Genomic DNA, 25,894 nt, shown 5'->3' with positions numbered 1-25,894 from the left:
ACCGGCCCTAAGTACTGGCTAGTGAACATCCAGCTGCGGGGCACTTAAAATTACTATTTAATGTAGTTAAGTTAACTACAGCCAAACACAATCTTCTCCTTTTTCCTTAAAGGAACAGACAAACATAGTGGAGAACACCGGAAAGATCGCTTTCTGACCCCGTTTTTCCTACGAGCAGCCCGTCCTTTTCACCTACATATACAGACATGTAGTAGTTCATAGTCCACCGCAGGAGGAATGAAAGGAAAACGCATGGGATGTCGACGACGAGAGCGGGCCTACCAACCCCCGCCGGATTTGGTCGCCGCCACCGTTGCGGCTCGCGCGCGCACCGCACCCGGCACCCGGGCAAGGTTCAACGCATCGGGATAGGAACAGGATAGCATGCACCCTGACCTAGGACCAGTGCTGGCATTGGCGCTAGGCGGCGGCAGCGGCAGGCAAGCAGCGAGCTGATTCATCGGGCAACGTGCTGTAAGCCAACTTCTTTTTATACAGAAAAGAGGAGATGAACCTACCTTGTACTGTCTACTGGCTGTCTGGCCGCCTGTCTGTAAGCTGTTTATTAGTAATTAAGTGGACGCATGGGACCATTCTCGTATGAACGAACGGTCCAAGCCTATTTATGTGATGGCGTCTGACCTTTTAAATATTCCAAGCATATCCTTTGTTGTCGACAGGTAGAGAAGCCTATGTCCGAGCCAGTGGCGGAGCTAGAGCAAATTTAAAGAGGTATACTTGTCTTTGTGATATAAGACTTTGTGACATTTGAGTGTAAATATGGTGAAAATTTAGTATTTACTACTGTTTTTTATTTTTCTTTAGGTGCGGACGCCGCATCCAATCTTTTGACTATGGATCCGCCCATGGCCTGAGCTGAGATGTGTGTGGGGAAACCAACCAAGAGTTCATAGACGCCGTAAAGAGTAGCGTCAATCGTAATCGCATCGATACCGAATGAAACAGGCGCCTCACATCGCTCGCAGCACATTTTCAATTTTAGCTAGTAGCTAGCTGTCCACTGTCCATCGATCGGGAAGATGTTGCATCATCGTCACCTACGTTCCGGACTGGAAACTTGTGCGCAATTCCAACCGAGAATTTCAGACACCACCCTTGGAGCCTCGAGCGTGACACGATACGAATTTTCAATTCAAATCAAGACACTTTCCTTATCTTCCATCGACCGGACGCAGAAAATCAATGTCGAGCACCCACCAAAATCTGCAGCTCAAACCCATCCTTGGAAAAAGCCACGTCGCAGCAGCCAGCAGGTCCATCACCACGTGGCAGGCAGGGCTTTCCTGAACGCCTGCCGAGAACAGCAGCGGCGGCACAATCCGCACGTGGTGGCGCCACCTGCCCTGCCCTGCCCTGCCCTGCCCTGCCCTTCCTTGGCGCGCGCCGTCCGTCCGTGCCAACTGCCAGCGCAGTCAAAACCACGGAGCTTTCACGTCGACCGTGGCGTCCCATTCGCCGAGATCGCTCGGAATTTTGTACATTTCCCGGTGGAAACTGGCTGTGCTTTTGACGCTTGCTGCGGAGTTGGGCGTCGCGTGGGCTGCTGCGGCCGTCGTCGGCCAGGCCGCCACCACCACCCAACGGCGAACAGGGTCAGAGGCTTTTCCACGCGGGAACCTTCGCGGCAGCGTCGGCCATCCTCATCCGGGGAGCCTCGAGCCCACGAAGGCACGAGGCGAGGGCGGGGGCGGGGGCAGGGACACGCCGGGCCCACGCGAACTTGGGCTGCGCGGCGCAGCCCATATAAACGCCTTGGTCGCCAAGGAAACAGCTCACGGGCAACGAGGATTATTTATCACCTAGCGGCTGCCTGCCAGCCAGCCGCCTTTCGAAACCGAGCACGAGGGAGCAGACGCGGTCTCTGGAACCTTGGTTTGAGCGAGCGAGTTGGGGATTTCTGTGACGAGGAGGAGGAGGAGGGGGATGGCAATGGTGGCGGCGGCGGCGGAGGGGAGCGGGCGGAGGGACGCCGAGGCGGAGCTCAACCTGCCGCCGGGGTTCCGGTTCCACCCAACCGACGAGGAGCTCGTGGTGTACTACCTCTGCAGGAAGGTGGCGCGGCAGCAGCTGCCCGTGCCCATCATCGCCGAGGTCGACCTTTACAAGTTCGATCCGTGGGATCTGCCCGGTGCGTGCCCCTTCCTTCTTCCCCTGCTGCGTCGTCGTCTTCTTGCTCTGCTCTCCTCTGTTTTTTCTTTCCCCTCTTTTTTTTTTTTATTTATCACCATCAATATCTTGGTTTCAAACAAAAAGACAATCTTTAATTCTGTGGTGAATCCATTCATCCAAAGCAAATCCCGGATGGCATTCTTGACCTCGGTTCTGATTCTCTCCTTCAGAGAAGGCGCTGTTCGGCCGCAAGGAGTGGTACTTCTTCACGCCGCGGGACCGCAAGTACCCAAACGGCTCGCGCCCCAACCGCGCCGCCGGGAGGGGGTACTGGAAGGCGACGGGGGCGGACAAGCCGATCGCGCCCAAGGGCAGCGGCAGGGCGGCGGGGATCAAGAAGGCGCTCGTGTTCTACTCCGGCAAGGCGCCCAGGGGCATCAAGACGGACTGGATCATGCACGAGTACCGCCTCGCCGACGCGGACCGCGCACCGGGCAAGAAGGGCTCGCAGAAGGTGTGTGTGTGGCCGTTCAATCCCGCCGGTTGCATTCCGCGGCGAGCCATGGTGCTGATATCTCTTTGCGTTGTTCTTGCAGTTGGATGAGTGGGTGCTGTGCCGGCTGTACAACAAGAAGAACAACTGGGAGAAGGTGAAGGTGGAGCCGGAGCCGGAGGCGGCGGCGCACCATAACCGGCAGAGCGCGGCGGAGGATTCCATGTCAGACAGCTTCCAGACGCACGACTCGGACATCGACAACGCCTCCGGCATGCAGCAGCAGCAGCAGCAGCAGCAGAGCTTCTTCGGTGACATGGTGCAGGGGCAGGCCATGAACATGAGGAACAACGGCATTGGCACCGTGACGGTGAAGGAGGACAACGACTGGTTCACCGACCTGAATCTGGACGACCTGCAGGCGTCCTACAACATGGCCCATATGGTGAATCCGAACCCGGTGGTCCAGACGGTGAACCTGGTGGCTGGGCAAGGCCATGGCTACTTGCAGTCCATGAGCTCGCCGTCGATGAAGATGTGGCAGACAATCCTGCCACCGTTCTGAGAGAGTTGTTGAGATGGAAGGGGAAGAGATGCTCTTGTAAATAAGGGGGCATAGGAGTGGTTAGACTGGACTAGAAACAGCAAGTTTGAAATTTGGAGGGTATGAATTCTGCAACTGTTGCTGTAGGCTTGTAACGTTTAGTATTCATTTGTTAGATTGTTACATGTGTTTGGTAATATACCAAAAAAAAATCTGGATCTCCCTTTGCGCTACTTGGTACAAAATTACAGTTCTCATATCTCATATGGTCGGTCTGAACAGACATTGATCTAGGACATTTGATCTTTTTATGAGATATAGTATTCATACAGTTATTTTCAAGATGATAAAATGGTAGGAGTAACATTCAGTGGATGGATAGGATAGCTAAAATCATATGATTCTACAGTGGGACGAAGTGATATTAAACCAACCAAATCTATTTCTCAAACCGGGACGGTCCGCTAGCCTTATCAATTCTCACCACGTCATCACTGGTAGATTAGATTCGTACCATGAAAATGACATGAATACAAAGCACTGACGTATATGCCTGCCACTCGCACACAGGAAGTGGTATCGAGTATCGTTTTCCTCCCGAAAATGCGTCTGTATCTATATCTATCATCTGCACGGTATAATCAACTTGCACCGGGTTGCAAGATAACGCCAAATTCTGCAGTACATATATATATCAGAAAAGTTCAGAAGCACGAGAAGATATACTTGAACGAGCCACTTGCAATCAGCATCAGCATATCTCTAAGAATGTGTATGGTAGAACACAATGGTCTTCAGACCGTACGAGGATAAGCTTGTTGACTTAAGGCCTTGTTCAGATGCGATTTTTTTTTGGATTTTGACACTGTAGCACTTTCGTTTTTATTTAACAAACATTGTCCAATCATGGAGTAACTAGGTTTAAAAGATTTATCTCACGATTTACAGACAAACTGTATAATTAGTTTTTATTTTTATCTATATTTAATATTCTATGTATGTGCCACAAGATTCGATGTGACAGTGAATTTTGAAAAAAATTTGGTTTTTGGGTAGAACTAAACAAGGCCTTAGACCCATGTTATCAGCAATCTGATATAAGATAGCCACAAGGCGCCAACCAAAAGGCTGTTTGATAGATTAGATTAGGTTTAGGTTCAGATATCAGGTGAGAGTACTAATAGTCACCATTTTGATTAATACTCCTAGTAGCAGCCTGGCGGCGGCAGCCAGTCCCAGCTTCAAATCCGAATGTATTATTGTCGTTAGATTCTTCATATGCACATGCAGAGTAGTGGTTGCTATCATGTTATGTCTAATTCGGTTCCAATAAAACGCAAAAGAAACGAAAAGAAAATACACAGTGGTGCATGATGCATCATCATGCACAGGAGGCATATGCTCTCACTTTCTCATCTATTGGATTCGCTTTGAGAAGTGTGTAAGCACACACTTCAAAACAGTTTCGCATTGAGATGTGTGTTTACACATTTATCAAAGCGAATCTAATGGGTATAATGGGTGGGAGGGTGAGGACATATGCTCTTAAGGGCAAAATTAACTTTACCGAGGAAAAGATAGCACAAAATTCTGTATCTGTAACGAGATCAACGTAACTGAAATGCTTATATGGCATGGCAGAGAACCGGGACGGACGGAATTGATTTCATTGGACGCTTCCGTGACAGCCCTTGATTGGTCAGCAGCCCAAGCACGAGCACCTACTGATAGCTCACCGTGCACCTCGCCCTTCCATGCTGACACGCGTTGCGAATCGCTCCCTTCTCTAGTGACGCACTGACGCAACAGCAAAACTCGGTGACGATGTCTCTCCCTATAACACTCTACGCACTCACCACGCTCCCACGTTGCGAATCATTGTCTATTAAATCGGCACACCTCATCCGCCACCCGATGCTCGCGGGCTCGCGGCTGCTTTCCTCGGCCGTCGATTCGCCGCGCCCGTGCCTTTTCCAACTCCAGCGACGCTTAGGGTTCCAGTAAGCCACACCGCTCCTTCTTCTCCAACTCTAACGAATATAGAAGGGGCCGATCGAAGGAGTTAGGCCACCAGGCGGTGGGGATGGCCTGTGAGCGGTTTAGGGGAGCTGGCGGCGGCGGCGGCAGCAGCGCCAAGTCGGGCGGGGGCGCCATGGTCGGACTTCGGAGGAGCTCGCTGAAGTTCGCCATGACGTTGTAACTTTCGCCACATCTCCACCGTTGACGCAAGATCAAAGGGCTTCACTTGTCTTCAGCAGGGCTTGGCTTCTCTCCCGTGAAGACAACGCAGGTGGAGCTAGCCTTCAGAGCTGCTGCGAGCGTGTCCGGACTCTGCGGGCGGCAAGCGCGGAGGGCGACACGACGAGCTCGCGGTTGGTGCAGACTGCAGAGGACGACGCGGACCTGGGATGAGGCGAGCGAGCGCGACCGTCGCGGAGGGGGACGCGGCGAGCGTGCGCGGCCAGCGCAGACAACGGCACGGCAAGCTTGCAGCCAGCACTACTAGCGTGCGCAGTGAGCTCGCGAACGGTGCAGAGAGTTCGGATCCAGCGCTGTGACCTTTGAGCGTGTGCCGTCCAGCCGCTGACAGAAATGGCCATGCGCTCGCTCACCGCGCTTATTGGCGATTTGGCGTCAAGCTCGCCACCTTTATCCTCGTCTCCGCACGGACGCGCCACTGTCGCAAAAGCGTCGCCGCCGCGCGAGCTCGCCACTGTCACGCGCCTTAGCCATGGGGACACGCCCCAGCCGAGCACCGCCACAGCGGGGACACTCACCTGGCCGCGCAAGCGCGCCTGCTCTGCCATCGCCACGCACCGTATGGCAGCGCGCAAGGGCAACGCGGGTGCCAGGCTGGTGTGGGAAGGCAGGGAGCCGCGGCTCCGGAGTGCTGGAGCGACACGAGGGTGACGAGGCTCTGCATCTAAGTTTCGCCCGGTCGGAGTGTTGCGGGATGGCGGTAAGGCGCGGCTGTTGACACATATTAATTTACAAAATTTGATAGCATTTATTTCTCCACCAGATATGAATATCTACTAGAATAGAGTTGCCACTGACAATTTTCACAAGTTTTGCATATTCTGTGTTTTTCAGGAATTATTCCAGAAAGAGCTGAAAATAGAGATTTAAGTGATAATTGACCACGAAACTTATCCGCGACGGAAGGATGACACTAGAGGGATCAGGAATACTCTAGAAGACACAAGACGCAACGGGAGAGCCAGCAGCCACCAGGTGGGGCCGGCCGGCCGCCCACTATGGTTAGGGTTTGCTCCCTCCTTCCGAAAGCTTCCTCCCTCGCCTTTGAGAAGCCATCTCGGCCGCTTGTTAAGTCGGTTTGATCCAACGGCACATGTCCATCCCACCAGGCTATAAATAGAAGGCTAGACCCTCCCTGGAAGAGGTCAGATCAAGAGATGAAGAGTCAGAGCATTAGATAGAGATCCACTAGATCTAAGCTAGCGATCAAGATAGAGATTAGAGAGATAGAGTAGAGGAGTAGATTCTAAGGAGTTCCGGCCTGTCGGAGCTTCCTCAGGAGCTGTATTCGTCTGGATTCGGCTCCCTCGCCGGGAGCTGCGTTCTGAGGTACTTTTGTATTTACCCTTCTGATTCAAGTAAGCAACTTGTTTGTATTCGTTCTTTGGTTTGCAACTCATATTATATTGAGTACTACAATTTGGGTAGCTCCTAGGTCGGAGTAGTGATTCGTAGCGTAGACGTGGTGTCTGGGCTATGGTTGCTTGTGAATGTCTCCTGATCAGCTAGACAGTGGTAGTTCGCGTAGGTGACTTTATAACTGTGTTGATTCCTCAGTAATCCACTTCCCGTTGATAGGATTGATAGGCTTATAGGTGCCTGATAGGGGATTACTTTGTTTCTTTCCCTATTCGGGTTACTTGCCCGATAAGACGATACTATACAAAGTTTACCGGTTATTAAAACCAGAGTACATTGGTTATTTCCTTTTTCTCAATAGTTTTCTAGATTGATTGTGCCCCTTTAGATTAAGAATTATAGGCTAGGTCATAAATCACCTATTATTCCTTTGGGTTCGATATTAAAATTAGGTTGATCTTGGTAAAGTGCTCATCAGTATATATCTGTGTGCTTGCGGATAATCTGGTTATAATCAATATTTAGGGTGCAGTTAATTTATACCAACAACGGCTCCGAAGAGCTGGGGCAGCATAGGATGGCGACGAGGCTCTGCATTGGAGGTCCGGACGACCGGGGCAATGGCGGGCACGGCGCCGTAGTGGCGATGCGGTGAGGCTTGACGCAGTTGTAGAGTGCCGAGGCAGCGAAGCATCTTCAGGCTGGCAGTCTCTAATAGATGGCTCTATGCCTGAGACGAAAGGCAGCCTTCGGATCTGATTTGGGCGGCAACGATGAGGGAAAAGTTACGTGACTTTATAGTCCGAGTTTTTGCGGTGCTAAGGCTTTGTTTAGTTGTGATTTTTTTTTGATTTTGCTACTGTAACACTTTCGTTTTTATTTGACAAACATTATCCAATCATAGAGTAACTAGGTTTAAAAGATTCGTCTCGTGATTTATAGACAAACTATGCAATTAGTTTTTTTTCATCTATATTTAATGCTCCATGCATATGCCATAAGATTTGATGTGATGGAGAATCTTGAAAAGTTTTTAGTTTTTGTGGGAACTAAACAAGGCCTAAAAGAGAAGAATGTTGGGGCATCGGTGCTGAGCATTGTGGGCGATGGAGTTGAAAAAAAACAGATGGCACCTTGGCATGTTGATTTCTCGATGCAAGATTAAAAAAAAATTGCATCCCCGTTCGTTTGAACCAGCATCACTCCCTCTTCCACACACTGCATCACGTTGACAACTTTGAACATTTAGGTCCCATATACAGTATATCATCAATGCTCACACTAAGGCTAGTCTCAATGCATGTTTCATGAGAGTGTCATGCATATTAAATAGAGTGTCACTAAACAAAATTGCTGACTTGACAGGGTCATTAAATGAAGGAGTTTCATTAGATGAGAGAAGAGTTTCATCCCCATAAAACTCATGTGACTCGGTTACCTAGTTTATACTCTTGGTAACTGTGACATGAAACTATGCATTGAGACTATCCTAAGAGCTGACAAGGGCGGACCCAAGGGGGGGCTGGGTGGGCTCCAACCCTCCCCTTTGAGTCTGATCTGTCCATTAAATTGAGGTTAATTAGCTTTAAATCTTTATTAACTTATCCTTAATGTTTACTATTTAGCCCCTGTTTGTTCTCATCCCGGATCCGCCACTGGGAGCTAGCGTACAGATATGATTTTTCAACACCAGTAACGCTGTGACCAGCCTTATAAAGGCCTTGTTTAGTTTCAAAAAAAATTGCAAAACGAACACTACAGTATTTTTATTTGTATTTAACAAATATTGTTCAATCATTGACTAACTGGGCTTAAAAAATTCGTCTCGCAAATTACAGACAAACTGTGAAATTTATTATTATTATTATTATTATTATTATTATTATTATTATTATTATTATTATTATTATTATTATTATTATTATTATTATTATTATTATTATTATTATTATTATTATTATTATTATTATTATTATTATTATTATTATTATTTATATTTAATGCTCTATGCATATGCCGTAAGATCCGATGTGATGGAAAATCTGAATTTTTTTGCAAATCTTTTTGGGGACTAAACAAGGCCAAAATAGGGGAGTTGCTAGAGCCGTGGTCATCCGCTTGGTTCCTCCTTCCATCAGCTCAGCAGCAAACGGTGCTCTCCATATGTCGCCTGAGAGCTCAGGCGACTGAAGATGAGGAAACGTGTATAAAATAGCGTATACAGCATTAAAAAATGACTTGGACAAGGACAACGCAAATCAAAACTAAACATTGCACTTACATGCACGCAGCTGGTTGGAGTAAAAGTACCGAAACACATCTTTTAGAAAATCAATGGACCATTGAGGCGCTGCTCCAAGGAGGCAGAGGTGCCACCGGCAGCTTAAAAACAAGTTCTTTCCTATTTAGGCCTTGTTTAGTTCTAAAAAATTTTACAAAATATGAATAGTACTAATTTCGTTTGTATTTGATAAATATTATCCAAACATGTACTAACTAGACTCAAAAGACCCGTCTCGTCAATTCCGACCAAACTGTGCAATTAGTTTTTATTTTCGTCTATATTTAATACTTCATGCATGTGTCTAAAGATTTGATGTGACGGAAAATCTGAAAAATTTTGTAAAATTTTCTGGAAACTAAACAAGGCCTTAATCTATTTGATTTCTGTATTGGGCCCTGCTGAACTTACCAAGCTCCGCCACCAAGAAACAAGAAGACATCGGGTGGTCATGTGAACAAGTTTGAGCCACGTCAATATCCAGAGCAAGAACACACGTCCGGGTGTCTAAGCCCAAGCATGTATGTTCATCTAAAATAGTGCAAATCCCACAAGTTACAAAGATATTGTTATAGATGAAATTAGAGTGTTCTATTAAAAAAGTTGCTCTTTGTTTTCTTGTGGTGGAATTTCTCCATCTAAGTTCAAGTCCTTAACTTGGCACGGGTATTTGCATTTTTCTAGATTTATCGATGCTATCTATACTTTCAGTGGTAGACGACGTCCTCCTCGATCGTGAGACGCCTATGGTGACTTTGTGAGTCTCAAAATCTGCCGGTTCAATCCTTTAGAGGTGCTCATAAAGATAGGATAAGCGTACATATGTTTATGGTGATGAGTGTGCGTGTGTATTTACGCGTCCACGTTGTGCTGTGCAATTCTAAAAAACTTAAAAAGATCTAAAACGTAAGAAATGTTCAATTGGCTTTCCATTATAAAAGATTTTGTAGAAAAATACAAGTTCATATTGATTAGAAAAATTCACACACTACGATAAAAAAATGTCCAAGATGTCAAAAAGGCTGTCAAAGACAGTGCGCTGAAAAGTCAAAACTGAAATTACTGTTGGCTCATTTATTATGAGAAAAAAAACACTGGTAGAAAAAGTACGGCTGATAAAAAAAGCGAATGAGTAAAGCGAACTGTGAGAGGGGTCTTCGCATACAACCTACCCAGAGAAGCTCTAGCTTGTGCTGCAAGAGAACGAGCAGTTAAAGTTTTGTGATCTGTGGATCTTGAAAGATCCTGTGTTGACGAATTCAATTCCACACGTGGAACGGCAGAGGTCGCTTCTTCACAGTAACATCAGTCAACTCAGCAAAATGGTGTTCACACTTCACACTATTATGGCCGGCTACTTCGGCGTCATGCTTAAAAAGCAATCTGATGACCCGGAATATATATGGAAGAAAAAGATATGCATACATAGCCATTATTTTCTTTGAGTTAGAGCTTGAGCCATGCCTTATTATCAGCATCTCCTTGTTGCCGCCATCATCGTTGTTGCCAGTAAACTAGGAGATGGCCTATGCCGTCCAGACGAGAAGGCCGCTCTGATCCGCCTCAAGAAGAGCTTTCGCTTCGACCATGCGCTTTCAGAGCTATCCTCCTGGCAGGCGAGCTCTGAATCCGACTGCTGCACCTGGCAAGGCATAACATGCGGTGATGCCGGCACACCAGATGTCCAGGTGGTTGTTTCACTGGACCTCGCCGATCTCACCATCTCCGGTAACCTCAGCTCTGCTCTATTCACGCTTACATCCCTTCGCTTCCTTAGCCTTGCCAACAATGACTTCACGGGAATCCCTCTGCCAAGCGCCGGCTTTGAGCGGCTCAGCAACCTCACCTACCTTAACCTCTCCAGTTGTGGCTTCGTCGGCCAAGTGCCCAGTACCATTGCCCAGCTTCCCAACTTGGAGACCCTTCATATCTCCGGTGGCTTCACCTGGGACGCTCTAGCGCAACAAGCAACTCCCTTCCTAGAGTTAAAAGAACCTACTCTTGGCACACTGATCACCAACCTGAACAGCCTCCAGAGGCTATACCTCGATTACGTTAACATTTCAGTTGCTAATGCTGATGCTCATTCCAGTTCCAGGCATCCCCTCCGAGAGCTGAGGCTATCAGACTGCTGGGTCAACGGGCCTATTGCATCTTCCCTTATTCCAAAGTTAAGGTCACTATCAAAGCTTATAATGGACGACTGTATATTTAGCCATCCAACAACAGAATCCTTTACTGGGTTTGACAAATTATCTTCCTTGCGGGTTCTTAGCCTCAGGAACTCTGGGCTGATGGGAAACTTTCCCTCATCAAGGATATTTTCCATCAAGAGCATGACAGTGCTAGACTTGTCATGGAACACCATACTGCATGGGGAGCTGCCTGAGTTCACGCCAGGCAGTGCTTTACAGAGTTTGATGCTTTCCAACACAATGTTCTCTGGAAACATACCAGAATCTATAGTCAACCTCAACCTCATTACACTGGACCTTTCCAGTTGCCTCTTCTATGGAGCTATGCCGTCCTTTGCTCAATGGACGATGATTCAGGAGGTGGATTTGTCAAATAACAACCTTGTTGGATCATTACCTTCGGATGGGTACAGTGCACTATATAACCTCACTGGGGTTTATCTCAGCAACAACTCACTCTCTGGCGAGATACCTGCAAATTTGTTTTCCCACCCTTGTTTGCTAGTGTTGGACCTCAGGCAAAATAATTTCACTGGGCACCTACTGGTGCATCCAAATGCATCTTCCAGTTTGCAGTATCTTTTTCTAGGTGAAAATAATCTGCAAGGGCCGATTCCAGAGTCATTGTCCCAGCTTTCAGGGCTCACAAGGTTGGATCTCTCATCCAACAATCTCACAGGTACCATGGATCTAAGTGTGATCAAGAATTTGAGGAACCTCTCTCTTCTCTACCTATCGGACAACAAGTTGTCTATTCTTGAGAAAGGTGATGCTAGATCTTATGTTGGATATCCCAATATTGTGTCCTTGGGGTTGGCATCGTGCAACTTAACAAAGCTGCCTGCATTCTTGATGTATCAGAATGAAGTTGAACGGTTGGACCTCTCAGACAACAGCATTGCTGGGCCCATACCTGATTGGATTTGGAGGGCTGGAGCAAACGATTTCTACTACATCAACCTCTCCCATAATTTATTCACCAGTATCCAGGGGGACATCTTAGCACCCTCATATCTCTACCTAGATCTCCATTCTAACATGATTGAGGGCCATCTCCCAGTTCCCCCACTGAACACTTCGTTCTTGGACTGCTCCAACAACCATTTCACTCACTCGATTCCAACAAAGTTTCTGTCAGGCCTGACTTATGCGAATTTCCTGTCATTATCAAACAATATGCTCACAGGAGACGTCCCACCTATGATTTGCAACACAAGCAATCTCGAAGTCCTTGACCTTTCTTTTAACAGTTTGGGTGGCTCAATACCACCCTGTCTGTTACAGGAGACCAAGAACATTGCTGTGTTGAACTTGAGAGGCAACAATTTCCAGGGATCACTGCCCCAAAATATCAGCAAAGGATGTGCACTCCAGACAGTAAATATCAATGCCAACAAGCTGGAGGGGAGGCTGCCGAAGCCTCTGGTCAACTGTAAGATGCTAGAGGTTCTAGATGTCGGGGACAACCAGATGTCAGACACTTTTCCAGACTGGTTAAGAGACCTCACTCAGTTGAGAGTGCTTGTTCTGCGATCAAATAGATTCCATGGCCCCATTTCCATCGGTGATGGAACAGGTTTCTTTCCAGCATTGCAAGTCTTTGACATATCTTCGAACAGTTTCAATGGTAGTTTACCAGCACAGTGCTTGGAGAGACTGAAAGCAATGATTAACTCTTCCCAAGTCGAAAGCCAGGCTCAGCCAATTGGGTACCAGTATTCAACTGACGCATACTACGAGAACTCTGTCACCGTGACATTCAAGGGACTGGATGTGACGCTTGTAAGAATCCTGTCAACCTTCAAATCCATTGATGTCTCAAAAAATAGCTTTGATGGTATCATACCCAGTGAGATTGGCAAACTCAAGCTTCTCAAAGTGCTCAACCTATCAAGGAACTCATTTGCTGGTGGAATCCCCTCCCAGATGTCAAGCATGGTACAGCTGGAATCACTGGACCTCTCTCACAACCGCCTCTCAGGGGACATCCCTTCGAGCCTGACATCCCTTACTTTTCTTGAGGTCCTGGACCTCTCTTACAATCATTTATCTGGGCCAGTTCCACAGTCTGGTTAGTTCTTGACTTTCCCGAACACATCCTATGTGGGGAACGACGGATTGTGTGGGAGTCCACTTTCTCATGGGTGTGACAGGCCTAAATCAAACACTAGAGATGATGTTGATAATGATTCAGAGAACTGGGATGTTCTGTCTATTGAGGTAGGGGTTGCTTGTGGCTTGGCAGCTGTGACTGGATGCTTGCTGTTCTCGAGCCGAGGGAGATGGTGGTTGACCACACATATTGATTCTTTATTGCTGCATTTCCACCATCGCTACTATTGCTGCTAGGCGGTAGGTGCAGCTACTTGGACCTGCTAGTGATTAATGCCGCTGTGTATCCTCATTTATCAGCCACAAAGAAACAGTGATGTAGTAATAGCTGGTGTTGTAATGCTTGAAGATGATTCTTAGCTTTATATGTTCAGTATCTAGTACTCCGTGTATGCACAATAACAGCTCCTCACCCTGACGAGGATATAGTAGAGGAACTGAGGAAGACAGTAGAACCGATTGTTAAGCTGCAGAGCACATATGGAGGTGAATAGTTGTGTGATTTTTATATATTCAGTGCATCCCAAGGCTTTACGCTTCAAATTAAACAGATGACAGTGTAAATACAATTCATATGTTTACACATGCTGATTACAAATGGAAAGGTTGTAAGATATTGAACATTGAAAGCATAATTACACATAATTCAAAAATGGCAGTACTATGAGGAATTTGGGTATGGTCTGGAGGCACAAAATTTCTAAGTCATCAGGTCTGCCTACATCCCTGATTCCACATAAATAAATTTCATGCCTCTAGTCCTCATAACAAATATTGTGCCACTAGATGGTACCATAATTAAGGATGAAAGGGGGTCGGAAACAGTCTGTAACGGGATCAATTTTCCCGATTAAACAATTTAACTATTCAATGACGACTACAATACAGGTACTGAAAGAAATTAAAAAAACCAAATTTATCTACCGTAATAATCGGAAACGGTATCACCTTTATGAGAACGAAATGGAAAAAAGCCCGGTAAACAAGATTTTCAGTTATGGTTTTCATCCCTAACTATAATACTTAACAGACGGTATTAAACTGTGCCATTGCATATTTAGCAACCAGACAAACACTACTAGTCTACTACACAAACCCTAATACAACTATGGATCCCGTCAAAGAAGTCGGACAGCAAAATAGTGACTTCTGGTGCTGTCCCAGGACAAGTGCCCCCAATCAGCGTCTGCCAGTTCGAGTCTGACGAGTCGGTTCACAAAGAAGCATAGCAGGAAAAGAACTGAACAGAAGAGAATGACTAAACAAATATGTAGCAGCTAAGAAACCAACCCCATTCAGTGAATGTGAAGGAAGTCCATAACTTCTTGGGTCATTATGGGGTTTTTTATCATTAGAATACTCGAGAAGTCATTATCCAACCGAAAATTTAACCTTCATGAACAATTAGAGATTCCTTCTCTTCTTGTGTAATGACAGGAAGCATGAACATGATGGAAAGTGGAAACTGCTTACAAGTTAAATGCTAGGGGCCAGCATCACAGTGCCAGTCCTGACTCCTGAACAATGGCGAAGAGCTCACTTTCCCTCGCAATTTCCTTGTCCTCAGGCAGTCCAGTTTTGGAAGCAGCTCAGTGCAAGTATCTCCTTGGAATCTACCGGTTAATGGATCGATGGATGCTATCTGCAGCTTTGCTTTGGGGCATCCAAGAAACATGAAAGCAAAATCTTCATCTCATTTTCCCTGATTTCCTTCTGCAAAATGAAACTGTAGTGCCCCTTCGACATTAATGGAAGTATTTAGCAGGCATGAGCCCTCCATGCTTCAGGATAAGTTTTGTATGCCAATAATTGAGCATGTAGTCAGTGCAGGACTGCAGGGTGCAGACTAAAATGTAAATGTGAATAAATACAGAAAATCACATGCAGCTTGTATGTTTGAAGTTGGACATGCCTTGCCATTGTAATTCCAATTTTCAACTTATCAATAAAGTGGAAAACAACTAGGCCAAACATACAGTAGCACCCATTTCCTGTGCAGTAAAAATATCTCTTTGAACTTTTAGCAGTTCTTCAGGAATAACAATAAGCGCCCTCCTACCTTGTTTCATTTATTTTATGAATTGCCCATAAGGGCTAACCTTAAACTTGTTACTTTTTGGGAAGCTTGAGAGACACTGAACCACCCTTAGAGCTAACTGACGCCTTCGCAAGCTCTCTGCCTTCAAGCCAAGCCGTTATCATTTCTTCAGTCTTTTTCTCTGGCGAAAAGCCTTTACTTTTCATCTCTCCGTAATACTTTGCTGCCTCCTCTAGTCTTCCGTTCAGGAATAAACCATGTATCAACACAATGTACGCGCTCCGGTCAGGGCTCAGCCCATTTGCAGGCATTGCACTCCACAACTTCTCCACACTCTCATGCTGTCTCCACCGGCAGAATTTTCTGATCAACATAATGTAAGTGTCCATCTCTGGCTCACACTGCAACTGTTTCATCTTATCCAAGAGATCAAACACTTCAGTAGAGTTCCTAGCCACATTAAGCAACGCGTGAAAGGTCCTTACTGAAGGAGACAGCCCCCTTTCTAACATAGCATCAAACATTTCCATTGCCTCCTGAACCTGACGAGCCTTACAAAGGGGGCCAATGAGAGAGTTAAAAGTGGCTGTGTCTGGGGCAACCTGCTTCTCCTCCATAGTCCTGACAAGCATCTTTGCCGCCTTCACACACCGACCCTTGGCTAGAGCAAACACAATAGCATTGTACACTTTCCGATCTGGAGCAACGCCAGCCTCATTCATGTGGTTAAAGAGTTTCATGACTGAGTGAAGGCTCCCAGCTTTTGAGAAGCAGGAGATCATGCTCCCATACGACACAACATCCCTGTCAATGCCCTTCCTCTCCATGGAGCTCCAAAACCTCTTCGCCTCGCGCAAGCTGCAGACAATGTTACACCACCCGTTGAGGACGATGTTGAAGCTCTTGGTCTCGAAGGGGAACTCCTTCTCGCAGGATATCAGCAAATGCTCCGCGTCCTGCACGTTCTTGTACCGGCAAAGCGCGCTCAGGAGGCCATGGAACTCGGCGACGCCAGTGTCGAATCCGAAGCTCGGGAGCGCTCGGAAGGCAGCGACGGCTGCCGCGACGTCCCTCGCGGCGCAGTGGCGCCGGACGAGGAGGAGTACCGCGGCCGGAGACGCCATCGACGCGCGGCGCATTTCGTCGAGCAGGGCGCGCGCGGCGTCGAAGCGGCGGTGCTTGGCGAGGATGGCGAGCATGGAGTGGCACGCGCGCCGACCCGGCGCGTACCCGGGCTGCGCCGCGGCCCACCGGAACGCAGCATGAGCGGCGGCGCAGCTGTTGCGGAGGCGCGACAGCGCGGCCACCACGAGCGGCTCGGACGCCTCGGCGCCGCACCCGTCGAGGGCCCGCGCGGCGCCCGCGGCACTGGAGCCGGTAGCCTCGGCAGCGGCTACGAGGGCGTCCACCCCTCGGGCGACATCGGGCGGGAGCTGCTTGTGGTAGTGGTCCGGGAAGGAGAAAGGGTCATCTTCGCCGCCGATGCCACCGTCCGCGACGGGGTCCCCGGAAGAAGTGGCTAGGCGCGGTCCACCGATGCGGAGGGGAGGGCTTAGCGGTTTGGGGAACCCGTAGGAGGCGGAGGAGAGTGGGATCGCTCTCGCGAGGAGGACTCTGCGCAACATCGAGGAGGAAGAGGAACTGGCCGCCGCCCGCTGTGTCAGGCTGCTGTTATATTGTCATGGAACGTCGCCTGTCAAAGCCCCAAAGGCCAAGACTAAACTTTCGTCCCGCCTTGGAATTGTACGGCGCTGGAGAAGGAAGCTGAGGCCTGAGGTCGATCTCGAGCCTCCAGCTCCGGCACCAGTTCCCGCAACAGCGAGGTCATCCACGCCGACATCTACTACCCTCGGCGACGCCTCTCAAGGTGCGCGCGCCCTTTGCTGCGTCGCCGAATTCACCATGCTTGCAGTGCGTAGTGATCCTGATTTACTGATTTCTGGCACTTGATGCTTGCTTAGAGGAAGGTTTGGGGACTACTACCTCCATGACATGGCTCTCTCCCTCCCACCTCTTGCGGCAACGAAGCCCACCATTCCGTCCCGCCACTAGCCCTCGCCTCCGCGACCTAATTGCTCTCGTCCTGAGGCACCAAGACAGGAGGCGCCAACTCCTCCAAATCCACACCCAGTTTATTGCCCACCAGGTGTTCGACCGTAATCCCACGCCGTGGCGCGCCTTCCTCAAGGCCTACTCCCACGGTCCTTTCCCCCTGGAAGCTCTGCACCTCTTCAGGCATGCGCGCCAGCACCTGGCTGATGACACATTTGCCTTCACATTTGTGCTCAAGGCTTGTGCGGGTCTGGGGTGGCCTCGAGCTGGTGCGCAGCTCCATGCGCTCGTGATCCAGAAGGGGTTCGAGTTCCATGCCTACGTGCACACCGCCCTTGTCAATGTGTATGTTGTGTCCAGATGCTTGGTGGAAGCACGGAAGGCGTTTGATGAAATGCCGATGAAGAATGTAGTTTCGTGGAATGTGGTGATCACTGGCTTTGCTGGATGGGGTGAGATTGAGTATGCAAGGCTTCTGTTTGATCAGATGCCCTGCAGGAATGTTGTTTCATGGACTGGGCTGATTGATGGATATACACGTGCTTGTCTTTATGCAGAGGCTGTTGCTCTTTTCCGCCACATGATGGCTGGAGGCATTAGCCCGAGTGAGATAACTGTTTTAGCAGTTGTTCCTGCAATATCTAATCTTGGAGGAATCCTTATGGGTGAGATGCTGCATGGCTATTGTGTGAAGAAAGGTATCATGTCAGATGCCCGGGTTGGGAATTCACTCATAGACTTGTATGCTAAGATTGGTTCTGTGCAAAATTCGCTGAAGGTGTTTGATGAAATGCTGGATAGAAGAAACTTGGTGTCATGGACATCAATAATTTCTGGTTTTGCAATGCATGGGCTGTCAGTTGAGGCACTTGAGCTGTTTGCAGAGATGAGAAGAGCAGGGATTAGGCCCAACAGAATCACCTTCTTGAGTGTCATCAATGCCTGCAGTCATGGGGGGCTGGTAGAGCAAGGGTTAGCGTTTTTCAAAAGCATGGTTTATGAGTACAATATAGATCCAGAGATCAAGCATTTTGGGTGCATCATAGACATGCTAGGTAGGGCTGGACGTTTGTGTGAGGCAGAGCAAATAATAGAAGGGTTGCCTGTGGAGGTTAATGTAATTGTATGGAGGATACTGTTGGGTTGTTGCAGTAAGTATGGAGAAGTTGAGATGGGGAAGAGGGCAATAAAGATGATATCAGACTTAGAAAGAGAATCCGGAGGTGATTTTGCGGTGTTGTCCAATGTGCTTAATGAGCTTGGTAGGTTCAGTGATGCTGAACAAGCGCGGAAGTTATTGGATGAGAGGAAAATTGTTAAGGTTCCTGGGCTTGCTTTGGTTGGTGAGATTCAATAGTCATCAAAATTGTTCGGTCTGATGAGGAGAAGCTCTCTAAAATTTCATTGCAACCTTACCACGTTAATTATGTCCCAGTAGCATACCAACTTCATTAAAAAACCTCCCAGCCTATTGGTGGGTTATTGCACTTTTTTACCTTTTTAATTGTTATTATCTCCCATGTCAAGAGGCAAAATTGAATTTTATTCGCTGGGGTGTTTTGCCCCACAGTTTTAATTCAAAAAAGAATGTTTTTTTTTCTTGGTTGCTAAATAGATTGTCATAAATGATATGCCTGCAGTTCCATATTTGTGAACTCAGTGTTACCATTGTGCCATCTCACTTTGTTTTCTTTTTATGTACTGATAATAAGCCTCGAAGGCATGATGTATTTGTTAACTCGTTTCTATCTTCAAAATGACTGTTTCGCCCAGTACAACTGTTTGTTGGACCTTTTACCTATTCTTACGATTCCTTGCAGTTGCAGGAAGCAGGTGAAGTGAACCTCATGTCCAGTTCTTGCTCCTCTTTAACTAGTAACTAGATCATTTGTAATGATGGAAGCTGTAAAGAAGCTCCATGCTCATCTCGTTGTTTCTGGCCTGCACAACTGTCAATATGCAATGTCCAAGGTTATCAGATCTTATGCTCTTCAACAATCAGATTTGGTTTTTGCTCATAAAGTATTTGAGCAGATCGAATCACCAACAACTTTTCTTTGGAATACTCTACTCAGGGGGCTTGCTCAGAGTGATGCTCCAAAAGATGCAATTGTTTTTTACAAGAAAGCTCAGGAAAAGGGTATGAAGCCAGACAACATGACATTTCCTTTCGTATTGAAGGCTTGTGCAAAAACTTATGCTCCCAAGGAAGGTGAACAGATGCACAGCCATGTTATAAAACTTGGATTTCTTCTGGACATCTTTGTTTCCAATTCTCTGATTCATCTATATGCTGCCTGCGGTGATCTGGTCTGTGCAAGATCTATCTTTGATGAGATGCTAGTTAAGGATGTCGTGTCCTGGAATTCCTTGATCGGTGGATACAGCCAGCGCAATAGATTTAAAGAGGTATTGGCATTATTCGAGCTAATGCAGGCTGAAGAAGTGCAAGCTGATAAGGTTACTATGGTCAAGGTGATTTCAGCTTGCACTCATCTAGGAGACTGGAGCATGGCAGATTGTATGGTTAGGTACATCGAGCGTAATCATATTGAGGTGGATGTGTACTTGGGAAATACTTTGATTGATTATTACTGTAGAATTGGGCAGCTGCAATCAGCTGAAAAGGTGTTTTCTCAGATGAAGGATAAGAACACCGTGACACTGAATGCAATGATCCATGCATATGCAAAGGGTGGGAATTTGGTCTCAGCGAAGAAAATATTCGATCAAATTCCTAACAAAGATTTGATTTCCTGGAGTTCTATGATATGCGCATACTCACAGGCTAGTCACTTCTCTGATTCTCTGGAGCTCTTCAGGCAGATGCAGAGAGCCAAGGTGAAACCAGATGCTGTTGTGATTGCCAGTGTACTTTCTGCTTGTGCACACTTGGGTGCACTTGATCTTGGTAAGTGGATTCATGACTATGTGAGGAGAAACAATATCAAAACTGATACCATTATGGAGAACTCTCTGATTGACATGTTTGCAAAGTGCGGGTGCATGCAGGAGGCACTACAAGTGTTCACAGAGATGGAGGAGAAGGATACCTTGTCATGGAACTCAATCATACTAGGACTAGCAAACAATGGGTTTGAGGATGAGGCACTGAACATTTTTTACAGTATGCTCACTGAAGGCCCCAGACCAAATGAGGTTACTTTCCTTGGTGTGCTGATCGCTTGTGCTAACAAGCGACTAGTTCAGGAAGGGCTTGACCACTTTGAAAGGATGAAAACAGTTCACAACTTGGAACCACAGATGAAGCATTACGGATGTGTTGTTGGTATTCTCAGCCGTGCTGGTCAGCTGGAGAAAGCGAAGAATTTCATCAATGAGATGCCTCTGGCTCCTGACCCTGTGGTTTGGAGGATATTGCTAGGGGCGTGCAAGACACATGGTAACGTGGCTGTTGCCGAGGTGGCCACCAAGAAGCTCAGTGAACTAGACCCCAGTAACAGCGGGGACTACATGTTGCTGAGCAATATTTATGCGAGTGCTGATCGATGGAGCGACGCCTTGAACGTCAGGCAATGGATGGCTGATACTGCAGTGAGGAAGTCGCCCGCTTGTAGTGTTGTTGATTCAGCTAGCTCGACGAATAGTTAGGATCCACCGTAGTGTCTTGCTTATCAGGCCCAATTCTGTCAGTGTTGCAGCACTGTCTATGTAATCTCGTGAGCTGCAACCATTGTCCCAATTAGGGTCAGTACATGGGTGTATATTAGTCTCATGCATACAACTTCACACGGGCAATCTTTATAATGAGTTGTCTTTTAAATCGTCTCGTAATAATTCAATTTGTTTTAGATCTGTCCGTGATGGTGTTTTTGATCAATGCAGAATCATACAACTTGTTTCACTCAAACTATATACCGCATACCGGTAAGAGGCAAACTATGACTTAGACTAAACTAACAACGGACAACCTAAGGAAATTCATGTTTCTGTGGATTCTACTTCTAGGCGAAAATGGCTTTGGCTTCATTGGTTTTAGTTTTGCAAGCTGTTCTCATGTGTGCAGGTTTGATAGAGCTTTTGATTAAACCGGTAGGGAAACCCTAGCAAAAACCTTGCTAAAGAAGGTATAAAAAGCTGACATGTTTTGCATCATCAAAGCCAATTAGTAGAATATATTATGGTATCCGGATTTATGAACAAACTTAGTACAAATGTATCCTCAGACAAGCCAAAACTTTGTAATGCCACGCACCGATCCACGGGTTGCATGTAATAAGTTTTTTTTAGTACAACACAAATGTGTATAGTATACATGCAGCAAACACAATCCAGCAAACCCCAGGTCATAGCGAACAAAATTTTACCATACAAAAAACCATTCCTGGGGCATTATTTTTTTCATGATTTCTGTTTCTGATCGCTCGCTTATCGTCACAAACTGTTATTGAGCAATACCTTGGTGTAAAAATGGTGCATCGCATCGCAGTTAAGATTGTGGTATGCGGGCAATCATACTTCTGCTTTCAGCTGGCATCTTTGTCCATTTCAGAACTGACGATTGGCAGGTTCCTTCTGTATTGCGGGGATGTTAATCTCCTCTCCAATGGTGTCTTCCTCTTGCTCACAACGAATCTGTTCACCCCCTTCCTCATCGGCATTATCTCAGGGAAGTCCTCGTCGGGAATGTTTGCTAGCTCAGAGATGTCCTTTATCTGAGCTGCCCTCCTAAACCATCTCTCTGCCTTAGCTTCCTCAGACATGTCTAGAGGATCAGGATCCTTTACAGCAGATCCTTCCAAGCTCTTTCCAGTATAACCTCTGTTTGAGTTCCCTTCATAACCTGAACTGTGAACCGTGTGATTAGCATTCATGGAACTACTGCTGCTACTGACACTGTTATTATCAGCAAATGAACCACTTTGGTTATTGTTGCTGTTGCTGCTGTCATTCCATGTACCATTGTAATTATAACCATGACTGCTGTTGTCGCTGCTATTGCCGTTCCTAGTACTGCTGTTATAGGAGTTGTTACCACTCCAAGCATTATTGTTATTATAACTGCTGTTTTCACTCCAGGAATTGTTGCTGTTTTTGTTATCACTGCTCCAATAACTGCTGTTGCTATAACCTGAGTTATAAGGTTGCTGTTCAAAGTTAGTTTCATGGTAAGTAGATTCACCTCTGCCACCATTATAGTTCCCCTGGGAGTTGCCCGTGATCTGAGTGCCAGTATATGCAGTACCACTAGGCCTAGATTGCGCCCCATGAGATTGTGATTGATGCTGATAGTAATTTCTGTTCCAGTTCTCATTATTCAGGTTACCTTTTGGCTGACTGCCTTCTGACATAACTCCTGTGTCTGTAGTACTCTTTATTGGCGTATCTTTCTTTGCAAAGTAGCCAGGAGGAAATGGAACAAATGGGACAAAATCAGAACTGTCTGCCTGCTCAAGAATACTACGCCTTTTGTACTGTTGTGATGTCAATGAGCGATCTTTTTTCTTACTAACAACAAATCGGTTTTCACCTTTCCTTATTGGCATAATCTCAGGAAAATTTTCATCAGAAATTGCACTTGGGGAATCCTTTACATTGTCCAGTTCTGCTACTTTCTCGGACCATTTCTCAGTGGTATCTAATGATTCCGTACTTTTCCTCTCAGGTAAAGGCACTGTGTTATTTGCCATGGAACTGTCATCTTCTGCACTGAATTTTTCATTCTCATTTCTCTGTCCATTATTACTCTGTGGTTTAGCGAAGAGATCTGCAGACAGGGGCACAAATGGAACAGGATCAATGCCACCGAGGTGGTCTATTGATTTCTTCGGAGCTTCAGTGGTGGTGTCACTAGTAACAGATTGATTGTTTGGGGCTGCAGTAGGAGTTGAACGCCCAAGTATCCTGTCCAAAGTTTGACTTATCTTTGGGTCAGATAATGTGGGGCTATTGTTGCTGCTGTACTGTGCATTTGCAAGCCTTCTCTCCAGTGGTGTTTTGCGCGTGCTAACCACAAACTTATTCACCCCCTTGCGCATAGGCATAATCTCAGGAAAGTCCTCATCTTCTGCTAGACTACTTAAGTCAGCTGAATCATTAAGTTGAGATACTTTGCTCAACCATCTTTCTGCCTTTTCATCATTTTCAGCAAGCTTTCTCTCAACTTCAGATTTACCAACACTCGTTACATTAAGAAGCTGCGCCACACCACCTAAACCAGCACCAACAGATGCAGGATTCAGTGGGATTGTTGCTGGCCTCTTGCAATCACATTTTAAGCATGACATATTCCTCCCATAATTATAGAAATCACACCTTAGCAAAAGGACAAAACAAAGTCAGCTTCGTCAAAGTTATATAAGCTTAATACAAATAATTTAGCAATTAGCATGTCAGATCTTACTGAGGGCATTCCCACTCTCCACCAGTCAACATCTTCTTTGGCCGCTGCTCATTGCACTCAAGACACCTAACATTTCTTGCAAAGTTCATGAAGCTACATCTGCGAGTTGCAGAGCAATTTTCATAAAAAATGAGTTGCAGATGAAAGAACCCACGGAGTATTATATATATAAAAGAAACAGGTAGAAAGTTAAAAGTTAGTGTGACAATGGTATCAGGTTACCAATAAAAAGGAAACATCTGGGTACACATTTTAATTTTTAGATGCATCATATCTAGTAGCAAAATGAATAACAGGGTATACTTTAATGCAAGGCATTGGGCGGAGCACAAATGTTAAAGAAAAGAAGAAGAATGTTAGAAGTGGCATACCTTGTGCAAATCCAGTCACCTCGCTTCATTTCAATATTTTGCCCTGGAGGCCTGGAAAATCGTTCATGCTGACTCAAGCAACTTTGGTTGGGAGTTGATTCCGCAAAAGTGGAAGACTGGGGACCACTAAAACTGACTAACTCAGCCATGATATTTCTCACAGCAGAATCAGTGAGTTCCTTGTCTTCTGGGTAGCTGTCAGAAGAACCGTATGTGTAACTTAGCAGATATCGAACAATATCAACAGTTTCAGCTCTCTCTGAAACAATGACCTGGCAAAATTTTCCAATGTTTAGTGTGTTTAGCTGAGCAAGGTCATATTCCAGTAGACTGATGAACATGCCGATGACTGAACTAATATTATTTACTAGCCCAAACTAACAATGCTGCAATGTGACCAATTAACGGAAGCCCAATGACATACATTGATTTCTTCCCCAGCAAGGTAGCGCCGAAGCCGCTGTGCTGATGCCTCCCCATCCTTGAACAGAGACGGCGCCGCATTGGTCACCAGGACCTCCACATCCTTCCTTGGAAGCGAACTGGACGCACACCCGAATTAGTCAGCAAGACAGCAACTAAGAGAACTTGAACCCCGCCAAAGCTCAGTCAGGTAGCCAGCCAGCCAAGCGATTTACTTCACCTGAGGAGGCCAGGCCGGTCAAGCGCGAAGGCGAGGCAGGTGGAGACAGCGGCCTGCGCCCCGTCCGGCAGACCGCATCCGGACGCGAGGGCGAGCTCGTCATCAGGAAAGGGCGCGCCGGAGCCGTACCCGGCGGCGGCAAGTCGGTCGACGAGGCGGGACCACTCGGGGAAAGGAGCTCGGGGTGGTGGCGCCGGGGAGTCCGAGCTGGAGCCGTGCGGAAGGGAGGAGGACGCGGCAGCAGCGGACGAGGTGGAGAGGGTGCGGGGCGGGGAGGGCGAGGAGAGCAGGAGCAGGCGGCGCGAGGCCGCCGCGGGCGGGGAGAGGAAGAGCGCGGCGGCGGCGGCAGTAGTGGTGGGTCGGAGGCGGAGCGGGGAGGAGGTGAGGAGGAGGGAGGAGAGCAGCTTGGAGGCGCAGCCCATGGTGCCGGAGCAGCAGCAGAGAGAGGGTTTTGCGCCTCCGCTCCCGGCTTCGGGATGGGGTGCAGTGCAGTGCCGCAGGCGGGCGGCCGGGTTTAGCCGAACGGCAGCACGGTGCGGCGGGCGGCGGACGGCGGACGGAGCTTGGAGAGATAATATCTCGCTGTGATCGGACGGCTAGTATTCTGTTTCTGTTGTCGCCGGTGAGGGGATGGTTCGTGCTGGCCGTTCGGCCTGTGGGCTGAAGTTCTAGTTCTAGGCTGGTCCTTGGGCCTGTGGGATGTACAGTAGTTCTAGTCCCAGGTCACTGTTTATAGGATTACAGCCCATCTAACTCATGCTTAGTGGGCCTAAAAAGCAACCACATTACTAGTTAGCACACAAATTAGCTGGTGGCCTGTTGAGATCTAGACTTCCTAATTATGAGTTGCTAGCTACTCCATTAGTAATGTGGATCAAAACAGGGCCCAGCCACTCAAAAGTAGTAAACAGAGAGTGCAAATAATACTACTACTGAAAAAGTATTATTATCAATCAAATAAATTAAAGATAAAAAATAAAAACAATGACCCGCAAATAAGCTCGTGGTACGAGTGTAGAATGGTTAGCACATGGATGGATATGGGGATCCAAA

General features: G+C 47.1%; 5 protein-coding genes across 5 annotated transcripts; 3 read left to right on the top strand and 2 right to left on the bottom strand.

The window, feature by feature from the left end:
* Positions 1,787-3,422, top strand: LOC8085389 (NAC domain-containing protein 68). Its single transcript, XM_002458632.2, has 3 exons — positions 1,787-2,149; positions 2,361-2,644; positions 2,727-3,422. The coding sequence occupies exons 1-3, from the start codon at positions 1,945-1,947 to the stop codon at positions 3,186-3,188; spliced, it is 951 nt and encodes a 316-aa protein (XP_002458677.1). The 5' UTR covers positions 1,787-1,944; the 3' UTR covers positions 3,189-3,422.
* Positions 10,527-13,337, top strand: LOC8055291 (receptor-like protein 12). Its single transcript, XM_002458631.1, has one exon. It carries the CDS (start codon positions 10,527-10,529, stop codon positions 13,335-13,337), a length of 2,811 nt encoding a protein of 936 aa, XP_002458676.1.
* LOC8085388 (pentatricopeptide repeat-containing protein At5g15010, mitochondrial) lies at positions 14,679-17,065 on the bottom strand. The gene has a single exon (XM_002456484.2). The coding sequence runs from the start codon at positions 17,034-17,036 to the stop codon at positions 15,483-15,485; it is 1,554 nt and encodes a 517-aa protein (XP_002456529.1). The 5' UTR covers positions 17,037-17,065; the 3' UTR covers positions 14,679-15,482.
* On the top strand, positions 17,380-21,283 carry LOC8055290 (pentatricopeptide repeat-containing protein At2g22410, mitochondrial). Its single transcript, XM_021456322.1, has 3 exons — positions 17,380-18,819; positions 19,124-19,161; positions 19,340-21,283. Exons 1-3 carry the CDS (start codon positions 17,399-17,401, stop codon positions 21,073-21,075), a joined length of 3,195 nt encoding a protein of 1,064 aa, XP_021311997.1. The 5' UTR covers positions 17,380-17,398; the 3' UTR covers positions 21,076-21,283.
* LOC8085387 (zinc finger protein VAR3, chloroplastic) lies at positions 21,590-25,477 on the bottom strand. Its single transcript, XM_002456483.2, has 5 exons — positions 24,842-25,477; positions 24,623-24,740; positions 24,199-24,470; positions 23,828-23,926; positions 21,590-23,739 (listed from the first exon to the last, which is right to left on the bottom strand). Exons 1-5 carry the CDS (start codon positions 25,261-25,263, stop codon positions 21,951-21,953), a joined length of 2,700 nt encoding a protein of 899 aa, XP_002456528.1. The 5' UTR covers positions 25,264-25,477; the 3' UTR covers positions 21,590-21,950.

The sequence above is a fragment of the Sorghum bicolor genome, chromosome 3 (assembly GCF_000003195.3).
Source record: "Sorghum bicolor cultivar BTx623 chromosome 3, Sorghum_bicolor_NCBIv3, whole genome shotgun sequence".
Lineage (NCBI taxonomy): Eukaryota > Viridiplantae > Streptophyta > Magnoliopsida > Poales > Poaceae > Sorghum > Sorghum bicolor.
Note: the sequence above shows the minus strand (reverse complement) of the source record. Positions and strands in the feature narration are given on the sequence as shown.

Bases quoted from the DNA above. Each gene is read 5' to 3' on its own strand.
- LOC8085389 (XM_002458632.2), top strand. From the start codon at position 1,945: ATGGCAATGGTGGCGGCGGCGGCGGAGGGGAGCGGGCGGAGGGACGCC. The intron at 2,150-2,360 runs GTGCGTGCCCCT...TCTCTCCTTCAG, and splicing joins CGATCCGTGGGATCTGCCCG to AGAAGGCGCTGTTCGGCCGC. The intron at 2,645-2,726 runs GTGTGTGTGTGG...TTGTTCTTGCAG, and splicing joins GCAAGAAGGGCTCGCAGAAG to TTGGATGAGTGGGTGCTGTG.
- LOC8055291 (XM_002458631.1), top strand. From the start codon at position 10,527: ATGCCTTATTATCAGCATCTCCTTGTTGCCGCCATCATCGTTGTTGCC.
- LOC8085388 (XM_002456484.2), bottom strand. From the start codon at position 17,036: ATGTTGCGCAGAGTCCTCCTCGCGAGAGCGATCCCACTCTCCTCCGCC.
- LOC8055290 (XM_021456322.1), top strand. From the start codon at position 17,399: ATGACATGGCTCTCTCCCTCCCACCTCTTGCGGCAACGAAGCCCACCA. The intron at 18,820-19,123 runs GTCATCAAAATT...TTGTGAACTCAG, and splicing joins TTGGTTGGTGAGATTCAATA to TGTTACCATTGTGCCATCTC. The intron at 19,162-19,339 runs GTACTGATAATA...CTCTTTAACTAG, and splicing joins TCACTTTGTTTTCTTTTTAT to TAACTAGATCATTTGTAATG.
- LOC8085387 (XM_002456483.2), bottom strand. From the start codon at position 25,263: ATGGGCTGCGCCTCCAAGCTGCTCTCCTCCCTCCTCCTCACCTCCTCC. The intron at 24,741-24,841 runs GTGAAGTAAATC...GTGTGCGTCCAG, and splicing joins GACCGGCCTGGCCTCCTCAG to TTCGCTTCCAAGGAAGGATG. The intron at 23,740-23,827 runs GTAAGATCTGAC...CCTTTTGCTAAG, and splicing joins GGAGAGTGGGAATGCCCTCA to GTGTGATTTCTATAATTATG.